This window comes from Peromyscus leucopus, chromosome 10, assembly GCF_004664715.2.
Source record: "Peromyscus leucopus breed LL Stock chromosome 10, UCI_PerLeu_2.1, whole genome shotgun sequence".
NCBI lineage: Eukaryota > Metazoa > Chordata > Mammalia > Rodentia > Cricetidae > Peromyscus > Peromyscus leucopus.
In genome coordinates, this window is record NC_051071.1 from 83,618,177 (window position 1) to 83,638,744 (window position 20,568).

General features: G+C 43.9%; 1 protein-coding gene across 3 annotated transcripts in view; it reads right to left on the minus strand.

The window, feature by feature from the left end:
- Positions 1 to 20,568, minus strand: part of Rasgef1b (RasGEF domain family member 1B) — a 525,537-nt gene that overhangs the window by 147,766 nt on the left and 357,203 nt on the right. For all 3 annotated transcript variants that reach the window (XM_037209192.1, XM_028873160.2, XM_028873161.2), the window contains exon 4: positions 13,161 to 13,241. In XM_037209192.1, the coding sequence (XP_037065087.1) occupies positions 13,161 to 13,241 (81 nt within the window). The remainder of the gene's footprint in view (positions 1 to 13,160; positions 13,242 to 20,568) is intronic.

Sequence of the window (20,568 nt, forward strand, 5' to 3'; positions counted from 1 at the left end):
CAGAGAGCACACAGGGCTCAGAGTGAAGGGTGACTTGGGGGCTTCTGTATCCCTCTAACAACTTGCACATCCACACTAAGACTTACTTTTGTGATGACTCTAGGTTTAGCTAAATTGGTCCATTTTAAAAATCATGAAAATGCCAGCTTTTTATTTCTGCAAACCATCATTTTGCCATTGAGGGGAATAACCTTGAAAAGTCTACACACATGATATAATGACTCAAATTTAAGCAGAAGTCTTTACATTTCATGTTTCTCTTGGAGAAAAACATGTCCACCTCTTTCCAAATGCCAGCGTCTGTCTTCCTCACAGTAGCAGAAATGAAACTTTCTGGCTGGGTAATTATTTAGGTCATCAGACATTTGGTTTGATTAAGAAAAGTAGACGGGATGGCTTTGTTGTGAATGGCTTTTCCAACTCCAAAAATGCCCCCTTCAGGTTAATGTGAGGCTAGCCTTGCAGCAATTCTAATCATTTAAAACAAAAAAACAAACATACAAACAACACTGAAGAAACATCTACAGTTCCTTACTGCCTAAAATCCCAAGTCCAAATTTAAGCTGTTCCCCTCTTCTTTCTCATGTTCCTCCTCCTCCTCCTCCTCCTCCTTCTCCCCCACCCCTTCTTTCCTGATTTGAGATAGACTCTCTGCATCCTAGGCTTGCCTAAAACTCCTATTCCTTCTGCCTCAGGATCCCAAGTACTGGGGTTACAGATCTGCACCACCACACCTAGTTCAAATTCTACATCTATATCCCCACACACCTTTCCTTCTTTCACATCTTTATCAGCGTTAATATATTTTGCATTTCATCACCTGCCTGCTTTGATCCACACTCTGTTCTTTTCTCTTTCTTTCTCCCATTAGCTAGTCTAGCTTTCTGGGTTTTTGTTTTGTTTTATTTTCCTGCCAAGCCCAAATATAATTCATCTGTAAGCAGCTTTGGGCTGGTGATCCCCACAAATCTTTCTGCTCTTTAATCTAAAAAGAATGTCATAACTTGGCATGTAGGTTTTTTTCTTTTATTTCTTACACCGGATCTGTTTTGTCTTGTCTTACTGAACCACGGGCACAAGCCTGGAGGACTACATGGGCCTTTATTTTTAGAGCTTTCTCAGTTGAAATTCCTATGATGTATTTAAGGCTGAATTTCAATGGCATGACAAATGATGTGACCTTGCAAGCGTAGTTGACTTTTCATGTCTTCTAATATGTAGAGCATTTAAAATGACTTTAAAATCTCATCAGGCCGGGTGTGGTGGCGCACGCCTTTAATCCCAGCACTCGGGAGGCAGAGCCAGGCGGATCTCCGTGAGTTCGAGGCCAGCCTGGGCTACCAAGTGAGCTCCAGGAAAGGCGCAAAGCTACACAGAGAAACCCTGTCTCGAAAAACCAAAAAAAAAAAAAAAAAAAAAAAAAAAATCTCATCAGATGAGTCTGCTTCCAGCTATGGCATTTGCCAACTTTGCTTAACAAAACACAGAGCATAGGCTGATGTACCTACTCTAAGCTTAGGACTCATGGGTTTTTCTTGACTCCATCTGCATAAGACCCATCCTCTGCTATGTGCTTAAGTCCACACTAGCTCCTGGAAGAATGAAAGACTAGCCATCTCCACTGAGATTCTTCTGACCTGGAAGCTGATCCACACAAGTTCACAAGAACCACTGAGACGACCCAACCTAGTGGATATAACACAGAACTATAAGCAAATTGGTTATTCAATCAACTAAATTTGCAATGGATTAATAGAGGGTGAACATGACTGGATACAGGGATCTGAAGAACGTCAACAGTAAATTGTGATTACAAGAGAGTTCAGCATCCTAAAGAAACAAACCATGCTATGATAAACCATAACTGTATTATTACATGAAAAATTCTAAATTCAAGTGAAAGAAAAACAGTTGTGTGAATGTATGCCAGCAGGGCTAGAACTCATTAACAAAACAGAGTGGCTGTGGTTTGACCACAAGGGTATGACTAAACTTTAGGTTTCCACACTTCTATCAAAGCTAATTTTACATAAAATGTAACTTTATCATGTGCTGATCATATAAGAGCCGGAAATAGAATTTGTCAGAGGACAGAGTCGGACGCTGAATGTCACATGGGAGGACAGCATGTGACGCAAGCATATATTCCATAGAAACCCTGTGGGGGCGGAGGGAGGGCTACAGTACTGTGCTCTGAGTTGTGAAAAAGGATTAGACATGTTGCACGTCCTCTCACTGAAGACAAGGACCCGTGACTTCAGATCAGTGCTAGGGAAGATGTTGATTTAGAGAGGACAATTATCTGTGCTGCTTAAGATTAAGACCATGAAGTTAAAGTCAGCTCCTCTGCTCTGTGTGATACATTTATCACACAAGCATATGACATTGAGCTAGTTACCTAACATGGCTAAGTCTCAGTTTTCTTATCTGTAGAATGCAAATAACAACAGGACCTCTTGAAAACCTGGTTAATACTAACTAGGACTTTGAAAGATAAAAAGCCCAGATGTAGCCCATACACAACTAGCATTCCATGATTTTTACTTACTATCAATATTGAGAGCTTTAGTATCATAGAATGAGTTACCTAGGAGACAGAAAGCTCGCTCTCTGGATTCATTCACAGGAAGTGTGGCAGATATTTGTAGCATACAACTGAACATCAGATGGGAAGTGGCATTTCAAATACCTACGAACGCAGACTAGTTCTTCTATATCCTTTAAGACTTCAATAACTTTGCATTTTTCAAAATGCCCAGGGCTATCAACCAAGTAATATTAACCTATTTGACTTGATAAAACTTCACTTTATAACTGTAGTCTATATTTTCCCTGTTTAAAGCATTATTTCACGGTGAGATAAATTAAGATATGTGAAAATTACATGTACATCTGTGTGTGGGTATGTTCATGTGGGTATAGGTGCCTGTGGAGACCAGAAATGTTGAATGCTCCTGGAACTGGAGTCACAGACAACTGTGAACTGCCAGACATACATGCTGGGAACTGAACTCAGGTCCTCAGCAAGAGCAGTACACTCTCTCAACTGCTGAGCCATCTCTCCAGTCCTTTCAGAGATTGTTTTTTTAAATATGATGAAATTAAAGCTTGCCTTTATAATATAGGTGTTAACTAAAACTGAAGAGTGCAGATTTTCATACCTTCAATTCTTCTCTATGCCATGTTTAAATGGTCATGTGAGAAATTTCTTTCTGTTCGCACTTCTCCTTGCTGAGCAGAATGCCTGAAATTCTTAGGTGCAAGAAGCCGAACTTTCTTTTGTGACTGATCTCAGATCCACAGTCTTGGCTTCCGGTCACTCACCATTTTCCATCTCTTTACGAATCCTGCACCTGCCGGGGCTCTCCACAACTATCCTCTCCTGCTAATGGCACAGCGGGTAGCTGGAACTCCCACTGCAATTCTAGTTAATAAAACAGACCTGGTATAATCACCTCAACTGGATAATATGCCTATCTTCCTCAATTATCTCATTGTTAGGAGGTAATAGAGAGGAATTCACATTGGTCAAGGCATCTGTCTTTACGGCCTGTAACTGATAATCATCTTACCTTTTTCTTTTCTTTTTTTTTCTGTACAATGAGTTCCAGCATAATAATAGGCATTAATCATCTACATAGAAAAGAAGTGTTTTAATTAAGGTTGAGGGTATGGGTCTGGTACTGTAGTGAAGAGAATCCCAAAATGTACCAGAGACAGGAGGAGATGTGAATGTTAAGTCTGAATGAGCTCTGGGTTCTGGGCCTGGAGTGACGTGAGCGGATGGACATAACGCATAGGCACAAGAGGGGTCCTGGGTCATTGGTGCCTGGTGTGCACCACACATTCGACACGCACAAAAGATTCTCCAGTGCCCAGAGGCTGCAACAAGTGAGAGCAATGCACCCATGGGAAATGCAGAGTGCAGATTCCCTGGGAGGAGCGACTGCAGGAGAGAAGGAAAAGAGACAGAGGTAGACCAGAGGTAGAACTTTGAGAGGAATGAAGAACCAAACCAGAGTGAGTGAAAGGACCAGCACAAGGAGGCACGCTGTGTGGGTGGGAGCACATCCATACAAGCGCAGGAGAACCAGTGGGAAGCTGCTCCACCTCTGAGTCAAGTAAACTGATCCAGTATGCAAATGAGATATGGTCCAGGTCCCAGTCAGAGTCCAACAAAGTAGAAGGAGAGGATGAGATGCCAAGGATATAGAATCGTCTGACTGTCGTGGCTGGCAGAGTAGATGTCCAGGAGGGAGGAATGATGGATGATGGCCACGTGTCCAGCTTGAATTCTTGGGTACAGGGAGGAACTTGAACCATAGGGAGGCAGAAAGAAGAGAGCTAACCAATTTTGTTTGGATGTGTTGACTAAATGAATCAGTAAAGAAATCTGCTCAGAGAAGCAAAGTTGACTGAAAACGGAGTGCCGAGGTGGCACAGTGGGAGACCCCAAATCAGTGATGCTGTGGAGGTTCAAGACAGACTGAGGCAGCTGGATGAGAAGTGGAGGGCTCTGAGCTCATGAAAGCCAAGGAAGGAGGAGCCTTGGCATAGAGGCCAACTGAGTCAGGTCCTATGGAAGACTAGGAAGTGAGGAACCGAACTGTGTGATCTTTGTCTCTGGCAGCTAGGGGTTTCTTCTGCCAAGATGCTCTTGTGCACCAAAGAAAACATTTATGTTAATGAGAACAATGCCCCTTTCTCTTTTCTCTCTCTTCCCCTGTTTTAATCTCAACATAATGGCTCTTACTCCCAATTGCCTTCTTAAAAAGTCCTTAGTAGAGAAATGGAGGTTTCTGACTTTTGCCAATGAGCTATCATTCAGTAAGGAGCTGTCTATTAAGTAGAGTTGGGTTTTCTTAGTGAGGAGTTCCTTATAGGCATGTGGAAGGCATTGAATGAAACTCATCCTTAGCCTGAGGAGTCAGAAAACACAGAGCACAGATTCAGTAACGTGAGAATCTTTCTTCTCCCACTCCCTCCTCTTAACAAGCAGCTACTACCCAGATAGTGCTACCTTTGGCTTTGGGAACATAAATAAGAAATAAGGTACAATTCTGCCCCATCCCAGCCGGTAGTAAAGGATATTACAAGCCAGCAAAAGAGACAGACATGCAATCAACCAACCTTAAAATAAGGTGGGCTGAAAGAAATGTTCATAATGGCACAAGCCATGTTTTATGGGGACCAAAAGTAATTCTCCATCTCTCATGAAATGCAGGAAATGACCTTTAAAAACAGACACAATTGGGGAGTTCATTGCACCCTAATTACCTGCCTACTCTCCAGACCATAAACTTTTATGCGAGATCTGTTCTCTGTTCACTTCATCCATACTCATTTATTTTAACAGGCATCCAAATGACCTATATGCAAAACTTAACAAGCGTTAGTGGTGAGTGGAGATCTCAGCTCCACCCTTGGCTTTGTTTTGAGTCCTTCATTAGACTGAACCTTAATGATCCTTAATGACACCACTTGGACTCTTTTCCTTGGAATGTCAATATTCTTAACATCAAATGCATAGCCTCGTGGGTTATGTGAGCACCAAGCCTCCTTCTCCCACAGCAGATAAACTGGGACATCTAAATATATGGAAGAGCTTCTGAGGAATACTTCTGAATATTTTGATCTTAGCAACCTCATGGTGACATTACTGCTGTTCAAACTCCCTTTAAAATTCTTTGCAAAGCAGCTGCCTTCAGAGGCTCGGCCTAACTCTGCGTGCTCACAGAGTCTTCCCATCGGTGCAGCATTGCTATTTATAACCAGGGCCATTTGGTAAAAGAAAACCTAAGGTAGGTTAACAGCAACCAGAGTGACCTACAATATCAGACAGGTCGCACTCTTCCCCCCGCCCCCTTTTCTTTCATCCTTCTTGTATCCTCTTAGGAAACTTCGGTTTTATTTCAACAGGAAAGAGGTTGTCTAAATGTCAGAGCAGCCCCTCCAGCAGGTGGGTCGGGCACAGGTTCTGAAGTCAGCATGCTTGGATCTGGGTGCCCTCTCTGCTACCATTTATTAGTCTTGTGCCCTTGAAGCAGTGGTTTATCCTCCAGGCTTCGTCTGTAAAATAATTAAGTGACACACTGCCTATAAAAACTCACGTTGGTGTATGGCACAGAGTCCTCAAACAGTGGCTGCCATTAGAGTGATTGTTATTGCTGTTATCATTGGGGACCAAACTGCCCAGCAATCCTGTTTGAAGCATGCTGCATCACACAGGGTGGGTAGCATAAACCTAAGTTTCCTCTTCTCTCGGTAACATGGGAGCCAGTCTACTGAACAAAAGCTGCGCTTGATTTTTTTTTTTTTTTCAGCTCGGTTCTGGGAGACAAGCTGGGGCACTGCTAATGGAAAGTACCGGTGCACGGAGATAAGGAGAGAGTAAACAACATCTGTACAGTACCAATACGACTCTGAGTCCTGTGATAATGGAGCATTCCACAACAGCAGCGGTGTAGGGAGTGTGTGTGTGTGTGTGTGTGTGTGTGTGTGTGTGTGTGTGTATGCGCACGCACACGTGCCCACACTTAGCCCATGTATGTTGTATTACATAGTTTAACCTTTATAGACAGGAGTAACACAAAATCAGAAGGGCCATATTTATCTTTCTCAGATTTATCACTTCTCATTTTTACTGTGTGTAGACATCAACACGCTTGTGGAAGTAAGGAACTTTATTAATAACGGAATAGTTGTAATAATCTATAGGTATCAACTGTTCATATTTCTCTCCTTTTCTGTGACTTCTTAGAGTTAGTACTGAGTACTTTTAGGCTTAAAGGAAGATGTAAATTGTACTGCCATTGATTTATGCATTCTTGTTAAATTTTTAAAAAATCCTCCTGAATTCTTCCCGAGGCTGTTGTCAGAACTGTCTTGTCTGTGAGGAATGACGGGAGGTCAGACTCCTTGCCCTCCTCTCTTAGACCATGCTTTTCCACCCAAATGACCTCTGGAGGGCCAAGCTAATGTTATGAACCTTGGCTCCAGCTGTCTGCTAGGTGTTGGTGAGATTCTGGGTATATAAATTTCAGGATTATATATTCCCACTCTTGATTATTTATTATTTACAGGAAAGTGCTAATTGCATTTGTTTTTAAAATACCCTGCCTTCAGTAGGCCTACAACTTAGAAAATAAAACTTTAAAAACATCATTATACACAGGGGTAACAACACTGAGATAGCCAGCTGAACGGCACACAGCTTCATTCATTGAACCACAGCAGACGGGCACTATCACTGGCCACATCATAATGCCAAGGGCTCTGAGCAAAGGTGCAATGAATAAAAAAAAAAAAAAAACCACTGACCTGGGCTCCACTGTATGGTAGTGGTAACAGTCGACAGTGGAGAGTTAAATTGTGAAGGTAAAATGGAAAGGGTTCCTTAATGTTAAAGGAACATAGTTCCAGACTATGCGGGAACAGTTCATTCTCCCATAAAACCCTGATGGACGGAGTGGAAACAAATGCTGGCGTTCGGTGTGTCTGCTCCACAGAGTCCAGCCTGTCCCAGCAAACGGAGAGCAGAAGACCACAGCACATTCCCAAAGTCCTGACAGCCACTTACAGACGGCAGCAGTCAACAGAAAGACCATGTAGCAGACAGCGGCTCTGCTGTGGGTATAGAATTTGCTTTAGTTTTTTGCTTTTACCTAAAACATTTATTCTATCTTTTTAATTCTCTGAAAATTTCACACATGTGTACACCAAGCTTCCAGGCATTTTCATCCCCTCCCATGATCCTCTCTCACTGACTCTCTTTCTGAAATCTCTTTCTCAAACAAACCCTCTCCTACTTTAATTTTTTTTTTTTTTTGGAGCAGGAGGGACCCGCTGTGCTTAATTAGAGCGCTTGCAGGAACAAGAGTTGGGGGTTACTTACTGGAACATGGGCAACTCCTCGGTGGCTACACTACTGAAAAAAAAGGGGGCACCCTTTCACCGGCACCCATTAACCACCCAAGTACCCCAGTGAATGGTAGCCATGAGCACTGTGTCACCCCACCCCCAACCCATGCATAAGAAAACGGTGACGGCCCATCTTGTGCATGTAAGCACAGAGGCAGTTAGTCCATGAATGCAATGACATCATCATATGCAGGAGACTACTTCTCAGCACTCTCTCTGACTTCTGGTGCTTACGTTTGTTTGTTTGTTTGTTTGTTTGTTTGTTTTGTTTGTTTTTCCATGTCTCCTGTTCTAGATGATTCCTGACCTTGGTGGGGTGATGTCCTGTTTAGGATCAGGCATTTCCTGCCATTCATTCTCCTCTCCTTGTGAGTCCATACGTTCACCACAGCAGAAAAAGAGCAACGTCTCTGCTAGAGACTGAAGTCAGCATTAATCTATGTGTGTAAACATAAGCACCCAAAACATGAAATACACCTGCTTGTTCCTTCTGTGCATATGTACACATGTGCACGCACATGCGGTGCACACGTGAAGGTCACAGGACAACTTGCAAAAGTCAGTCCTCTCTGTCCTTCCACCATGTAGATCCTGGGGATCAAACCCAGGTCCTCAGGTGTGGTGACATGTGCTTTTATCCACTGAGTCATCTCATTAGCCCTCAAACGTAAATATTTAGAACACAGTTGGACACTGTGCCCATTTATCTACTCCAGTTCTTGCATATTTTCAAATAAATTTTACTGGCCTAGTTCTGGGAATGTCTTTGAATCCAGATACTCGGGTTTATTCCCTTCAGTGCTTAAAGACACGGTCTTACTCATGGCTCTTTCTGAGAGGTCAGTGTTAGCCTCTCTACCTCTCTGTCCCCACCCAGGCTGGGTTTAGGTGGTAGATGCTCATAACTCAGTTTTTTCATTTCTTTACCTCTCAGGCATTGGACTTGCTTGACCTGCACTGGACTCTGAATGCCTCCATAGTGCAGGCAGCTCCTTTCTCCCCTGCTCTAGGTAACTGCTGACGTGGATACCACACCACCGCAGCAACAAGACCAGCTCCCAAAGAGCAGAGGTGCCAAGAAGATGGAAGACAATGTCTGTGTTAAGCAGGTATAAGCAGCCACAGACTCCACAGAGTCGGAAGTCCTAGGTCTCCAGTGTGGCTCCTCTGTTATCCTATCTTAGTCCAGTGTAGCAATTCCAGCTTTGGTTGCCACATCCATATGGCACACCCAGCAAAGGGGACAAGACTTGCCAACATTGTTTCCATTCACTTCCCACTGGTCGTAATCTGGGCACAGCCATATCTAAATGCTGCTAAGAATGTACTCTTATCTTGGACATATGCCCAACTAAAACCTCCATTATTTTAGAGGCAGGAGAAAACAGATCTGGTAACTTGAAGATTTCCTTCTTGTCACAGAAACTCCCAGAAGACAAATATTTGGCTTAATTCATTTTGCCTCAGTGACCAGAAGCCAGATACATAGAAAGAGATGCAACTAAACCAGGCATTCTTACATAGAGAAGTTGGGATCCTGTACAACCACAGCTACCGAATGCCTGGCTCCCCTGAGAACTACCATGCCATAGATGGTTTTTGTTTAAGCAGTAGTAGAGCGCAGACTGGTTTTGGGGTTGGCACCTCCAATTGTTCAGGTCATTGAAAACCCCTAAGTAATAAATGTAAAGTTCTGCAGCGCTTAAAGAATGAGTGCCGTTCACCCAGACCCGGGCCACAGATCACAATTAGGAAAGGGTTTGTCATAGAAGACCACGCCCCTCATTTACAAGGCTAAATGTCCTTTAGTAAGAACAATTTTATCTGTGAAAAGGACACCCCTATTCTTTCTTCCCACAGACGCCAAGCTTTTGACACGAAGCAGCACTGTTGACTCTGCTGTCCCTCTCTTTTTATCTGATGTTTATCCAGTCACTTCCACCTGGCTCCTTCAGTTTCCCCTCCACTCACCCCCAAGTACAAAAGGCCCAGGGAGCATGTTTACTTTCTTATCCGCCCTTCCATTTAATAACACCGCTCTCCCTTAGTGCTTTGTCTCTTTTTTTTCTTCTCCCTCAGTCAAATCGTGTCTTCAAGGGAGGTCTCTTGGGAGCCAACACTTGTCTACCTATCATCTGAACTCCTTTGAGAAAGGCAGGTTGGCCTCGCCATGGCCATGGGCAGTCCTTAATCCAAATGGCTCTGTCTGCTTCCCTGTCCCAAGGCCTGTGAGGGTTGGAGGGTCCAAGGCATTCGCACAATGACTTCTAGAATCACTAACAGGAATTTTCAAAGATCTGGGGAGTGGAGTTTCATGCCCCCACCCCTTAATGCTACCTACCCCTGGGTCCTTGTATCTCTGCCATCACTGTCTAATTCCTCTTGAACAATCCGCTATGGATAACTAATTAATTTATTTAAAGCCAAAAATCTTTTTGTATGTGTGCGTGTGCAGTTGCTGTAATCTGAACAACCTCTGAGGAATAGCACGTTTACCATCAACTATTCTTAAGTACTCTGCTCTGTTCAACCTTGAGAGAGCATCTCCTACAGGTTACCCAGGAAAGTCCCCTGGTTGTAACACTGTGGGATCTGCCTCGCACTGAGTTCAGCCCCAGCTTTCACAACAGGATCTCAAGCAGCTGCAGAGAAGGAAAACAAGGCTGCCAGGCTATTCCCAGGAATCCCGAGATGCATATTTTTAACATTTGCATTCCCATTTCCATAACTTTGTATGTTCCACCCAAAAGGCACTGACTCTAATTATGGAAAATTAAACCCCCAACTCCCCTTTATCTGCAGGAGAACACTCACATACTCTCAGCTTGCTTGCCTGCTGCCTACAACAATTTTCCTGGCTTCTCTTTCCCAATCAGGATCCAAAAGTGTCCTTGCTTTACTCCAACCACAGTCATTAAGGAAAAGAGTTATCCTTAGCTGTTTTGTTCGAGTTGGCTCCAAGATATTCTTTTTTTTTATTATGAACTCACACTGGAATTCTCTCTGTAGCTGGAATCTTTGTAAGACCCTGCTTTCTCTCCAGCAAGGAAACACTGGTCCTGAATTCAGTTGAGACGGCTTCGTTTGGGTGGTTGGACTTCATTCAAGGTCTGGTTTTCAGTCTTCCACCCACAGGAAAGATTTTTGTAGTGAGGAAGGCAGACTGGATTCTGAGCAGATTAGCTATCAGGTTGGCTCCTGAAGGCTGAATTCTGCTTATGCTTTCAGGGTCCTATATCTCCCCGCTGCACCCCCACCACGTACATGGACATCACAGTGATTGAGGATCAAATTCACTAGAGTAGTTTATACCAACTATATCAAGGCCAGAAGCCAGGGCCATGAGAAAAGGAAAAACAAATATGTCCTTTAGGGTCCATCTCAACCCAATGGTTTTGAGAAAACAGAAATCTACCTGCTCACTGAATAGCAGGTGAGGAAAAACCTGATGTCCACACAGAGAAACCATGTCACTGAACCCAGAGTGCCAGACAGGGCTTGAGCCCCTTCCAGTTGGCCAAGAGAGACCTCTTTGAGGCATGAACTTCTGGTGGATCGCCTAGGCCCCACTCCTCAGGCAAAGTGGTTGTTTATTAAGAGTCTACAAACTGGAGGGGACAGCAGCTGAGTGAGGTGATGGCCACCCAAACCGTTGCCAACACATTTTGTGACATCCGAGCAACGTTTTGTCTGTTGGCTGGTTTCATCTTTGGGACAAACGAAACTCCTCTCACTGAACTGAAGTCAGCACAGGGGGAAGTTCAGACCTCACGGAACACTGAGCAAACACAGGCTCAGGAAGCTGGGCTGGTTCCCTGCCACGTCTGCTCAGTGTCAGGACTGCTGACCCAACAGTCAGAGGCAGGCTTCCTCATCGGGATTTCACACCATAGACAACGCCAGGGTCAGATGCACAGCTCGGGCAAAGTCACTGCGAGCTTGCAGGGATACAGACCTTTTTTGTTATGAAATGTTTAAGAACTGGTTCTGCCCATATGCATCTATGAAAGATGCCATTTCAAGAACTGTTATGTATTTTTTTTCTCTTTTCCAGAGACCATGCTTCATTCTAAGCATTGGATTGTGTGCAGTGTGTAGACACATCTCAACAGCTAACGACAGCAAGGCTGTGGGAACCAGAGAATCTTTCCCCTTGTGTGACGTTATGCCTGGAAAATGCCCACGACTCAGTAGAGCTCTCTCTACCTTTCTCTTTCTTCCTTTTTTTTTTTTTTTGTTGTAATTGTGGGTTTGTTTTCTTTTTTGTTTGTTTGTTTGTTTCCAGAAAAAGTTTCTCTGTGTAACAGCCCTGGCTATCCTGGAACTCACTCTATAGACCAGGCTGGCCTCGAACTCACTGAGATCCGCCTCCCTCTGCCTCCTGCGTGCTGGGATTAAAGGCGTGCGCCACCACTGCCTGGCTCGCTTCACCTATCTAAAGTGTATTGCTGTCTTCCAGTTCCTCCAGTTACACCATTTGGAGATGTGGTTCATCCAAACTTACTATTTATCTTTTCATTTTGTTTGGTCACTTCATTGGCATAACCCATCCCATACTTGGATAGAGAGAAAACAAGACAAGCTTAAAGAAACCCTGGCTTTGTGGATTTGTATTAAAATATTTCACCTTTGTGATGGCTCCACAAAGCAGGTCTGGTATCTGATGTCTCTTTTAACAGGAACTTCCTCAAAATCTAGAACTAGTGGAGGCCAGAGCTTGGCTCTGAACCCAACCAGTACAACTCCAGAAAGCCCCCAGTCTTCCCATTGCATCTACCCCTGGATGAGTCTGATCCAAGGCCAGAACCACAGCTTATGACATACACACCTTTTAGAGGCAATATCTTTATGCTACATGATGGCTTAAGTGACACATTTTAACACAAGGAATTGTTTCTGAACACCACACCAAGACGTTGTGACTGTAAATGTACCCTCATCCTTCCAAGACGTCCTGATGGACTGGGAAGCTCAGGAGCCTGAAAGAGGTGAGGAGGCTTCACTGGGATGGAAGGGGAGGCAGATGCTGAGGCCCGGGCCACTCCCAGCAACGTTGGTCAGGCCCAACATTTTGCCAAGGGCAAGTCTCACTGATAGCAACCAGAGTTCCAGTTCAGGATTTTTAACAACTACTCTTATGAAATGGATTTGATCAATTCCCCCAATACCTCAAGACCAAAAGAAATAAAGGGCATTTTGCCCAAGTTGCACCATTCAACAAGACAAGAAAAGAGTCTTACTTTTCCTCCTGGCTTCTCAATCAGAGGGCCCGTGAGGCACGTGGCAGCGAGGCTGCAGTACACAGGTTTCCATCGCTGCTCCTGTGGGACAGAAGACAGATTTCAGGCTGCGGAGGTTTTCCTGCAGTGAGGAGCCCTTTCCCTGCCTCAAAAGTGCCTCCAGCGCTAAATGTAATGGGTGTCAATGAAATCCCTGAGCCAGCATTTTCCCAGGGCTGCTTCAGGCTGCAGTCTGTACAAACCCATTTAACCTTGTGCAGGGACACATTACAATACCACTTTCCACATGTCTAAAGAACTCACAGATGCATGTTGACAGAAATTCAGAAGATTTCTGCGTTATCTGTAAAAGGATCTTTCTAGGACTTAGGTCAGAGCACAAGACTCTAATCTCGTTGCCTCGAAAACAGTATGCTGACGCTTCTGGTTTTTGATTCCGGTGTGGCAAAATTTCCAGAGTTCTTGACTCACTGCTCAGAGGCCGCTGAAGAGACTCCACTGACTCTTTCAGCCTCAGCTCCAACTCTCTCCAAGAATTATCCTAAACTTCAGGCCACACTGTTCAATACGATTGTCCTAAGTCGCCAATGTCTTTGCGTTACTCCTGGTTCTTAACACCCTTTCTTCAGTATCTGCCTGGGGATTCCCACCCATCCTATAAAGCCCAGGTCAGATTCCTGAGGAAACACTTGACTGCTTCACAGTAGACCAGAACCGATTTCTCCCTGCTGCAAGGTCCCACTGACCATGTGGCTAGAGAGTACAACACATTACTATATTCTACTGGGAATGTGGGCTAGTGGGGATGGGACTTAAGTGTTGTTTTTCTTGTGTGCATCACCATCTAGCACTGGTCTTCCACAGTGCAGGTCAGTGGTTCTCAACCTGTGGGTCACAATCCCTTGTGGGGTCAAAGGGCCCCCATCCTGGGGGTTGAATATCACATATCCTGCATATCAGATATTTACATTATGATTCATAACAAATTTCATAGCAAGTAACAAAATTCATATCAAAATTACAGTTATGAAGTAGCAATGAAAATAATTTTACGGCTGGGGTCACCACAACATGAGGAACTGTATTGAAGGGTTGTGGCATCTTTCTCTCCTTGATAAACTTCCCGTTAGTCAACTGAAACTTTTCATGTCTTTACAAATTTCCACAATACGCTGTCAGATCTACATGTCTCCAGTCCAAACTCATGTTTCTCATGACACGTATTTATCACCCTCTCTCTTAGTCTTGATAGAGAAAGGACAGCAAGAAACTTGTTAATGAAAAAAAAAGAACTAAACATATCAGCACATCCCATAAAATAAAAATGAACTTTAATAATAAATCAGCAAATATTGACACATCCCTACCCCCTGCCGTTTCTTAATTGGCTGTGTTTCTTGAGGTAAAGGAAGATTTTGTTTTCCAGTGGTTTGAAATCTCTCTTCCTGCTGCTACTAATTACCTTCCCTTCACCCCACTAGGGCAGATAACATGCTCTCCACCAGGGTGGCCCTGCCTATAAATATGGTTTGTGTTATTTACACACATCTCACAGAGAATTTTGAGACTAATTGTAGAGATACCCGTGGCCCAGAAAGGCAAAGAATAATTGCTTGGAAGGAGGCTCTGCAATTTCCCCTCAAGAGAAATCATGCCAAACTCTGACTTCAGAGGCGGGAAAGGGGGGTGGGGCGGGGTGGGCTATGCTCCGACTCTGAGGGAGGTGGCTTGCTGTCCATTAGGAGTTAAACGGAGACCAGTAACTCATTTCACAGGTCATGTTCCAGCCATCAAAGTGTAATTACCGTCAAACCCCACTGGTGCAAGTCCCAACCATATTATTGGTCGATGCATGAATGAAAGTTCTATAGGATCCTAAGGATCCCATTACAACTTCCGTTTTCTAGAGATAAAAAGACATTGAATAACACTGGGGAAAAGGTCTAAATGTTTTAACTTGACACTGAAGCCCCCCTTTCTTAAAATGAAAATAATGCTTGCAGTGTTGATGATGGAGGAACATGACTCGGCTTGGAAGAAGTCAATCTGTTGGAAGCAGCAGATGAATTCGAGAACTCTGCCCTTCTGTCTGAGGCTGGCCCAGTTGCTATAGCAACATGGAACCAGCTTTCTTAGGGGCTCAGCAGCCTGGTTTTCTGCAGGCCGAACATTCCCTTGATGCCTTTGCATTGGGCACACTTTAGGCTAAGACAACAAAGTATCTGAAAAACACAGATTTCTTACCTATACACTGTTTTGTGGGATGATATGATTCTGGGCTATATGGGTTCATATGCGAAATGTAGACTGTGCCGGGCGTACAGTAATGATAACAAGGCTTCCGGTTCCTCGGTCCCAGCTCCCATTTCAGGCTTTTCTCACAATTTTGTTCCCTTTTCAGTGCCAAAGTGTTTACACGGCTGGCTGGAGTTAACCGTTGCTTCCCCCAACTCCCAACTTGCAGAACGTGGGGAAAGTGAGTGCTTAGGACAGATGTGGAATAAAGAGAGGAGCAGAGAGATGCTGAACCCCTTCCCCTCCCCCCACCCCAGGCAAATTAACTTTTTTTTTTTTTTTTTTTTTGCTAAAATCCTCCCAGACCTCTGCAAAGTGAGAGCAATTATCACTTCTTATCTTCTGATGATAAACTCAGAGCACTCCTAAGGACCTGTAAAAATCAGCAGTGGGGGGGGGGGTGTAAAAGTCAGCAGTCCCCAAGGGTGTGAGGGGAATCTACCTGCTATAACTTTCTGACTGGACTTCTCAAGGAGAGCAAGGCATCAAAGAGCTTCAGCTGGAATTGCAATCTTTAGTGTTTGTCCTGCAGCCTGAAATATGACTGGCTCTTTGTTCAAAAGGACAGAAGTAACAGTAACCAGGGTTTGGAAGGAGGACGGGGATCATCTGGGTCTTCCCAGCTTATTGAACAAGATGATCTGGACATATCTGCTGAAGGGTTGTCCCTGGGCAGCTAAAGGATCTAAACGGACTTTCCCTCTGGGGCCTTATTTGTACACTCTGTATAAGCCATGGCTATTCAAATCCATCAGCTCTCCCATCCTCTTCTCCACACCTCCAGGCTAGCTCAGAGCATTACAGCCGATTTTGCCAGGAAGGCAGATTCTATCAAGGATTACCATTCCTCTATCTAACCTTCCTTCCTAACATTTCTTTTTTTTCTTCTTCTTTAAATCGGGAGCAGCACAGTGGACCCTTGTGTAGGTAGGGCCAGTGTTCTTAAGGAACTAAGAGAGCACTCTGGATGTTCTTCACACTATTCCAGAGCCACATACATTTCCTGTGTCTAAGAGGGAGCTGGGACCCCATGGAAAAAAGAGCAGGGAGACAGTACCTGACTCTAGATGTGACGCAGGTAACTAGCTGCCGCTGCCCAGACCCCTGCGCTATCTGCCCCTCCCCCAACCTGGCTGTTGAGGGGCTAATGTCACTTAGGACTTGCCCCACCCACGCTGGCCACAGTCCCTTCCTCGGAAGGGTCAAACGCACAGACACACAGTGAGTTGTCCTTGGGAGAGGAGGAGGGTAGGGCGGAGGGAAGCGACATGTTGACTCACCGGGGCTGGACTAGACTTCCTCCCCTTTGCTCCCCATGAGTACAGTCTGGCTGAACTTGAGTGAACTGTGCTTGCCGTGACACTGGCCTCCTCCCTCTTTGGTTATTATTATCACAGGCTTCTGAGCAGACGGGTGGGGGGTCAGTGTGGAGAGCATCCCAACTCTGAGGTTTCTCAGGGGGGATCCTCTCAAACCCAACCTGCTTATGCAGGGAGATACAGAAAAATGGAAAGCTATATTTTTGCACATCAATTTCCATTTCCTGGTTATTTTACACTGAATATTGAAATGTCCTTATTTTTCCACCATGCTTTGTGAATTTCCTTAAGGCCTGTATCTACTGATAGGATGAACGGCGCTGGTTGGTCGGCAGAAAAGTCACGGGGCCATAGCCAAGACTACCAGAGTTAGAAAGCGCTTTATTAGAAAGAAGTAAGGGGATAGGAAGGGAGCCAGGCCTGGCGGAGGGAACAGAGCAGGAACAGAGAGAGGAAACCCAGGAAGAGAGTGGTGGGTGTCTGAGTCCGGCTTTTTAAGGTGGGGACTGTGTGACCATGAAGCAGGTACGTCGCCCGCGCCCCCTGATGACATAAGACGTTAGACCCGGAAGAGTGAGAGCAGGATCCTAACACCTACCACAAGGCTACCATCACCTAGAACATTAAAGTAGGAGCTGCTTGAAAAAGGCCTCACTCCTAGGACTTCCTCCCGTGTGTGAGCTTCCTGCCAGTCTTGTTCCCACTGCATATGTGTTTAGCTAACAGACTGCGCTGCAGCAGACACTTGTACCCTCTTCCCATCTTGTATTGCGTATTTCCAGTGTTTTTACATAGTCCGGATTGTTAATATGTGGTAACAATGCAATGCCCCATCAATAATACAAACGGTGACACCTTTGATATCTTGAAGTGTATTTTTACTATTTCCCCCCTGTAATTAAAACTATTCTATTCATGTTTTGAATCATTTCTTGAGGCTGTATTTTCAAAAATAGAACTCCTGAGCCAAAGACATAAACATGTTTATAGCTCTTGTTATTTGCTCTTAGTTTACAACTTTGTAAAAGGGCTTGATTGACTTATAGAGCTGTCTCTAATACATAGTATAGATGATGGGTGTGTATATATATCTATTACAACACACATACACCACCTCTTTTATTTTTTTAAACAGAAAACACACACACACACACACACAAATACCATAATCAACCTCACGTTTACAGATGAGGACACTAAGGGCCACAGAGGTTAAATAACTCAGTGTCAGATGACCAATGTCCTTTTTATGGCTTCATTGGTTTCAAGGGTTTGCTGTACCCAGTATGTCCCTGGTTTTAATGAGTAACCGCTGACTAGGTCTCCAGTCTGTAATTTCCTTAGCTTGTGCCACAGTGGAAGCGATGAGTATGGAGTCTCAAACTCCAACTCAAAACATATTAGTAAGTCAAATGGTGAGTGAGCAACCAAACCTTGCTAAGCCTCAGTTTCCCCAAAGTAAAAGAGTATGCACATCACAGTGTTATTTGGAGGATTTACGCCGAAACTCAGCTTAGCAAATAAACCAGTACTCAGATAAAGCTGCTACTGCTTCTCCTGCTGAGAGACACTTTGTTGTGACTCTCTTTAGAGCCTTTTTGGAGTGAAATAGCAGCTATTTATGAGTTTCCATTATAACTTAATGCACAGCTTTCCTCCCCTGCTGTCAATCATCAAATGAATCTCCAGGTACTGTAACTTACTTCTGTGCTAAGTTTAGTGAGAATTTTTACATATCTATTTTTAAGCTGCATAAGATATCCGTTTCTTAAAATATTTGAGCAAAATTGATAAAAAATAATAAAAATTATAAAAGGTACAGACAGATGATTTAGATGTCTACTCATATTTTAAGTAGGTATGTTTACTTCAAATTTTTAAAATATTCAATATTCACTGATCATAATTTTAAATATAAATCTATCAGAACTTATACAATCAGTTTATATAACAGACAAATATTTTAAAATATTTTGTAGAAATAATAAAATGAGAGTTAATCAGCAAGCACAATCTTAAAACAGTCCATCCTTATAGAGTAAGTATGTCTATCCCTAAGGGCCTCGTGAGTGAGAAACCCATGACACAGCAAAAAGCAGACTGCCCTTAAAACTGGCTTTCACACTTGGTTGATACAAAACCTCTTTGGGGTTTCATTGTGTATAATTTTTTTAGAAGGTCCAATAAGGCAGCATGCCTAAAGCAATAAACAATCTCTGATATATCCCCAAAGAGAGGCATACAAATTGCATAGCTCTTCAGAATGTCAAAACAAAGCATATGTTAGTTAAATCACAGTCCATTTACTTCCAAGGTATGAACCCGAATTCTCTAGGAGTTCAGAAAAGCGAAAAGAGAAATGAAAACGGGAAGTCATCTATTCAAGCATGAGAAAACATGGGAAGAAACAGTTCTCTCTAGTTCCCACACGTCAGTGGAGTTCAACTTCATCCTCAACAGGAGAATGAGGCTAGGAAGTGCTGTGGAACAATCTTTGCACACCGTAAATATGTATTGTTCTTATTGGTAATAAAAAGCTGATTGGCCAATAGCTGGGCAGGAAGAGATTGGGTGAGACAGCCTGACACAGAGAGAATGCTGGGAGGAAGAAAGGCGCAGAGTCTAGAGCCCTGTGCTGATGCAGAGGGAGCAGGAGATGAACATGTCATGCTAATAAAGGCATCACCATGTGGCAGAGTGTAAATAAGGAATACAGGTTAACTTAAAATGTAAGAGTTAGCTAGTAACAAGCCTGAGCTATTGCTGAGCACTTCGAAGTAATCTTAAATCTCCATGTTGGTTATTCGGGAGTGGGTAGTCAGGACAGGAAAACTCCACCTACAAGGAAGTCCTGGTCTAAATTGCTCAGGATGCTTTTGAGAGGAGGGAGAAGATGGAGGTAAGGATGGAGGGTGCTGTCATCTGAACCTTCAGGTAGGAACAACTTGGAGAATAGTAGATAATGAGGAGGGTAATAGATGGGGAAAAGGCATGTTGTAGTTGAATGTGTCACCCCGAAATTCATATACTGAAGTCCTAAAATTGCCTCCTTTCTATGTCTGGAAGCAGGGACTTTTTTTTTTTTTTTTTTTTTTTTTTTTTAAGATAGGGTTTCACTGTGTAATAGCCCTGGCCGTTTTGGAACTTGCTTTGCAGATCAGGCTGGCTCAAACTCACAGAGATCCACCTGCCTCTGCCTCCCCAGTGCTAGGGATTAAAGGTATGCACCACCATGCTTGACTGGCAACTGGGAATTTTAGAGTTAATTAAGTGAAATGAGGTCATTAGGGTGAATCCTAATCCAACTTGATGATTATCTTTATGAAAAGAGATTTCAATCCATGTGTGAATAGAGAGGAGGCTGTAAACCAGCGGGGGGGGGGGGGGAAGACAACTGGGTACTAGCCAAGGAGGGCGCCCTCAGAAGGAAGCAACCCTGGACATAAACCGTGTTTAGTCAGACCATTAGAATCATTAGGATGCACACAGGGGTTGGAGGGCAGTTGGTAGGTATGGCCATGGACAGGTTTCTATGTGCTCAGGCAGCAGAAGAAGCAGGAAAAACCCTGGACAGGATTATAAGGGAAGGGAAACACACGGAAGAGTACAGTCAGGTGCAGAGGTGTGCTCTGTATAGGGAGAGACAAACAGCATTAAAGGAAACGAACACCCACCATTTGTTTTAAAAGCATCATTTTATATATGTAAATGTGCCACATTTGGGTGGATTTACCCCACTTTCCTCTGTCAACTCTCTGCTACAGCCAAAATTTCCTGTTGCCTCCTGCACACAC